Source organism: Nematolebias whitei, chromosome 17 (assembly GCF_014905685.2).
Source record: "Nematolebias whitei isolate Nwh7 chromosome 17, NemWhi1, whole genome shotgun sequence".
NCBI classification, from domain to species: Eukaryota; Metazoa; Chordata; class Actinopteri; order Cyprinodontiformes; family Rivulidae; genus Nematolebias; species Nematolebias whitei.
The window spans coordinates 13414759-13419969 of record NC_056514.1 but is presented as its reverse complement, the minus strand read 5'-3'; the positions used below and the strand labels follow the sequence as shown (position 1 = coordinate 13419969).

The 5211-nt window shown below is 41.8% G+C and overlaps 1 protein-coding gene across 1 annotated transcript in view; it reads left to right on the top strand.

The window, feature by feature from the left end:
• dnah9 (dynein, axonemal, heavy chain 9) overlaps positions 1–5211 on the top strand; it is a 428033-nt gene that overhangs the window by 258027 nt on the left and 164795 nt on the right. The window contains exon 58 of the mRNA XM_037691599.1: positions 3739–3933. Coding sequence (XP_037547527.1) covers positions 3739–3933 — 195 coding nt within the window. The remainder of the gene's footprint in view (positions 1–3738; positions 3934–5211) is intronic.

Below are 5211 nucleotides of genomic sequence, written 5' to 3'. Positions count from 1 at the left end.
ATCCCACACAAGACAGGCTCTAGAGCAATGTGGATATCCTAACTGGGCCTTCCTGAAAGCAGAGAAGAAACCCAAACAGGACTCCAGTCAGCCAACAGGTGAAAAGGAGGAACCCAGACCCAGACCAGTGGTCATTCCATATGTTGAGGGAGTATCAGAGAAACTGAGACGTTTATTTTCTAAACATAACGTCCCAGTGGCTTTTAAACCCCAAAATACATTACGGCAAAGACTGGTTCATCCCAAAGATCCAGTCCCCCGGCACAAACAGAGTAATGTTGTGTATGCTGTCCAGTGTCAGGAGGGCTGTGATCAGTCTTACATCGGGGAAACTAAACAGCCTCTGGCCAAAAGGATGGCCCAGCACAGAAGATCAACATCATCAGGCCAGGACTCTGCGGTCTACACTCATCTCCAGGCCAGCGGTCACTCTTTCAGGGATGAAGATGTTCACATCCTGGATAGAGAGGAACGATGGTTTGAGAGAGGAGTAAAGGAGGCCATCTTTGTGAAAAGAAATCATCCATCGTTAAACAGGGGTGGAGGCCTACGTGTTCAATTGTCCCCCTCTTACAATGCTGTGATTGCTAGTATCACTCAGCCCTCTGTGAATAGTAAACAGCCATCAGTGTGCTAATGATCCATTGTTAGGCTGATGGTCCTTCTTGAGCATGTGATCAGCTGGTTTTGGTTGTCAGCAGCAAAACTGGTTGATCCACTCTGAGAAGGTGCTATTTAAGAGACTGAGCTGAATACAGCACCTCAGACTGAGGAAGTCTCTCGGATGAGAGACGAAACGTTTCTATACTTTTTTGCTTTGTTTTGTTTTTTGTTTTTTTGAATGTGCAGAGGACCAGATTGAACTTTTTTGGATTTTTCAACCTGGATTATTGAGCATGCATCAGAACATCTGTATGAGCACAAAGTCACTTTTATTTTAAAGTAAGTTTTAAAAACTTTACTGTATATGTTTGCATAAAAGTGGTTGTGAATCTGGAGGAAAAGCACATCAGAGAGCTGATGGTTCAATCTCAGCTTCCAAACCACATAGACCTACCAGCATGTCGACGGGCAAACTCAAATCCAGGTTGCCTCCAATCTTTGCATTGGTTGTCATAATCAGCGGTCTCTGTTTGTCCCCACCTGCTCATGTCTCTTCATACCATGATCATATCCTCTGTCCCCTTCCTTGCTCACTGCCCCTCCTGCCATGGTTCCTATCATCATTCTCTGTTTACCCTGCTCATGTCATGTTTCTAGTTCGCTCCCATCAACCTTCACCATGCCCACTCTGTTCTGTCACCGCAATCAGTGGTCATGCCATTCAACTGTTTCCTGCCCTTCATAAACCCTAAGTTCTCACTCAGTCCCTGCCAGATTATTAAACCTCTCATGGTCCCTGATATCCAGCCTTCTCATTCTCATTCCTGTTCACGTTTCATGACTGACCCTCAGGTCTTGTTATTCGGATTACGACCTTAGCCTGCTTTTTGGACTTATCTCTCTGCCTGCCGCTTGTCTGATTCCTCTCTGCTCATCTGACCCTGGTAACAACTACCCTTCTTTGCTCTCTGGATTTTTGGATTTGTCCTCTGGATTTGTTTTCAGACTTCTGCCTCCCCATGTATGACCCCCACCTGTGTTTCTGGACCTGGATCTTCAGATCTCCCCTCAGATCTCACTTTCCTCGGCTCTGCCTTACAGTTGTGTTTCACCGAGTGGGGTGATGTCATCCTGTCCTACTCCTTCAGGCGGTCCCCACCCCTCCTGTCTGCAAAGGTGGCTCTCTCTCCCTCCTGCTTGTGAGGCCCTGTCACCTCAGTTGGACCCTGACTTTTCCAGCAGCTGCTAATAAAGGAAAACTGTTCTCAATTTTACTCCTGTGTCTGGCTGATTTGAATCCAAAACCCTTATTCCTGACATTGGTTTGAATATGTGCATGAGTTGGTGACTATGAGTTGGTGACTATGATTGGTAGTGTAGAGTGCTGTGAGTGGCCAGAAAGACTAGAAAAGTGCTACATATACTGCACAAAAATATAAAAGCAACACTTTTGTTTTTACTGCCATTTTTCATGAGCTCAAAGATCCAAGACTTTTCTTTTACAGTAGTCCCTCGCTTCTTGGCGGTTCAATTTTCCTGGGCTCGCACTTTCGCAGTTTTTCAACAATTGTCAACTTTAATATTACTCACGTGATTGAGACATTATGGGATAAAAAGTTAACCAAAAAAAATACTTTGGACAGGCGCCACCATTTTGTAGTTTCTTTCAATAAGCCTACACTGTAATGCCAGTCAAAAAGAACTACGGTACACTACCCAGAAGCCAACAGTGTTTCCAACCACTGCTTTCTGCTGAAATAGAGGGCTTGTTTTGCAACGCAAATTTACGCTATCTATTAAGCTCACATAACTGACAGGAAATGCACAAATAATCCTGAAGATCATTTATCCATGCACACATCAACCTGGGTGGGCGGTGGGCTTCATCACTGCAGGGTAGGTCTGCCGAACCGGAACTGAGCCCAACCAGAACTGAGCTGCTGGTCTGCAGAGCTGGTGAGTAAAATTTTGCAGTACAGTACAGTAAATATAGGTATGTTGTTAAAATTATGTAGGTTTAAGAGATTAGAACATTGCATGAGTGTGGGAAGGGTTTATAAAATCTTAAAATATATATAAATACCGAAATAAATTTAACGTTCCTACATCTCGGTTTTTTACCTATCGCAGGGGAGTGTGGAATGTAACCCCCGCGATAATCGAGGGACTACTGTACAGTATACACAAAATGACTTTTTCTCTAAAATATGTTCACAAAATGGTGTAAATCTGTTAGTGAGCACTTCTCCTTTGCCAGGATAATCCATCCACCTTACAGGTATGACATATCAAGATGCTGATTAGACATCATGATTATTGCACAGGTGTGCCTTAGGCTGCCCACAATTAAAGGCCACTCTAAAATGTGCAGTTTCATCACACAGCACAATGAAACAGATGTTGTAAATTTTGAGTGAGAGTGCATATGGCATGCTGACTGCTCTACTTATGTGAGGCTTTACCTTCCATGACATCAAACTAGGATGAACATTTATCAAGAGTAATTGAAAGTGACGTGATATTTTAGAATTTCAAAATAATGTTTACGAGTTCACCCATATAAGGAGTTTTTGGTTTTCTGTAGAAGCTGGTATTGAGATTTGTTTTTAGAAATTAACATAATTCTGTCCCTAATTCCTTTTGCTTAATCTAACCATTACATTCAGAAGACAAACAATGATTAAAAACAGTTTTGCATCGTGGCGGAGAGCCTTTAATTTTCTACCCTGATAAATGTCAACGGTAGTGGTGTTCCCGAGGCAAAACAAAGATTCCACAATTAAAACTGGCATTATTCCTTTCATGCATATAATTTGTTTTTGTTTTTTTAGTTTGCTGAATTTCAGTTTACAGACACAGGCTACAGTATGTCTCTGATTATAAAGGTCAGTGGTTGGATCCCCATGAGTCAATGTGTCCTTGAGCAAGACACTGGCCCTCTCATCATTCCTTAAATGCTCATCAGAGTGTGATTAGAGAGAAAAGATGCAGAAAAAGAGCACAGTATAAAAGTTTGTGTTCATGCATAAACTGGTAAATGACACATTAAAATGCATTACCAGTGAACAGCAAGCCAGTGCTGTGATTTGAGCTTTGATGACGCCTCGACTCAAACATCTGTGTTCATCTTTCCAGGATCCGGAGTTTCAGCCTGATCTGGTGGCCTCCAAGTCCTACGCAGCCGCAGGTCTGTGCTCCTGGGTGTTAAACATTGTGAAATACTACGAGGTGTACTGTGAGGTGGAGCCTAAACGTCAGGCTCTGAGCAAGGCCAATGCTGAGCTGGCTGCTGCCCAAGACAAGCTCAGCACCATCAAGAACAAGATCAATGTAAGCTATTGGACTAATGAGGGAATGATAAAAATCACATTATACAGTCATTATTCCATCATTCAAGTCCAGGGTTTTATGGATCAGGACATAATAAAAATAATATTTTTTTGTTATCAGGTTCTAAACTTATTCAGATCTACCTTTAACTTAAAAAAAAATCCACCATGTGATTAATAATAAATAAAAGTGAAGCTAAAATAAATATATAATAATATTTTAATTTACAACATTTTAATCTGGTTGATGTCTGGAGTTTGGCTGGACGATTGCAACACCTTGATTTTTTTTTTCAACCATACTGTTCTAGATTATCTGCTGTGTTTGGGATTATTGTCCTAATACATTAAATAATATTAGATTAAACTTTATTGATCCCTTGGGAAAATTAAAAATTATTGCATCATGACCCAGTTTGGTCCAAGCAACAATTGACAGATGGTTTCAGTTTGACTAAGATCCTTTGGAAGAGCTTGATTTGAAGAGATTTTTCCAACTGAACCTTGAACCTTTAATTTGCTTACTGAGGCCTTTAGAGTCTGACATGGAAATGTTTTTTTTTTTTCTCCGAACATTACATTGTCTGATCGTGAGTCTTGAATTTGCTGGGATGCTCACTCCTCGGAGGATTGGCAGCTGTCTTAAAACGTTGTCTCCGTCTAAATATTTATTTTTGTAGAATAATGAACTTCAAGGGAGTGGTGGCACAGAGGTTAAAGAAAGTGGGCCTTTGATCGGAAGGTCGCCAGTTCAACTCCCCTGACTGACAACATCAAAATGTGGGTAGGAAAGGTGAAGCATCCACACCTGCCTCCACCCTCATTGGCCCTACTCAGGACCCTTGATCAAGGCCCTTAATCCCTATTATCTGCTCCCTGGGGTGCCCTAGATGGCAGCTCCTTGCTCCACACAGAGGACTGTGGTAGCTCAGTGGTTTGTGGTTGTCAGGAAGGGCATCCGGTGTATAAACAATGACCAAGTCTTCGTGCAAGTTAATTCGCTGTTCCCTGAAGAAAAGAGTAGCCGAAAGAAGAAATAAAACAAAAAAGAACTACAATAAGTTTAGAAATTACAGTTTTCCCAATTTGAAACAACACTCAACAAGGAAACAACAACTGCTTTACTAAAGTCACTGCTGATGTATTTCCACCTTGGCATTGTGTTAACACACCTGTGTTCTCCAGAGCAGCAAACTGATAAAACTCCTGCCTTTACAGAGGTGATCACACTAATGATCAGTTGATCGATACATCTGATCAGCAGCTCCTGACTGATCAC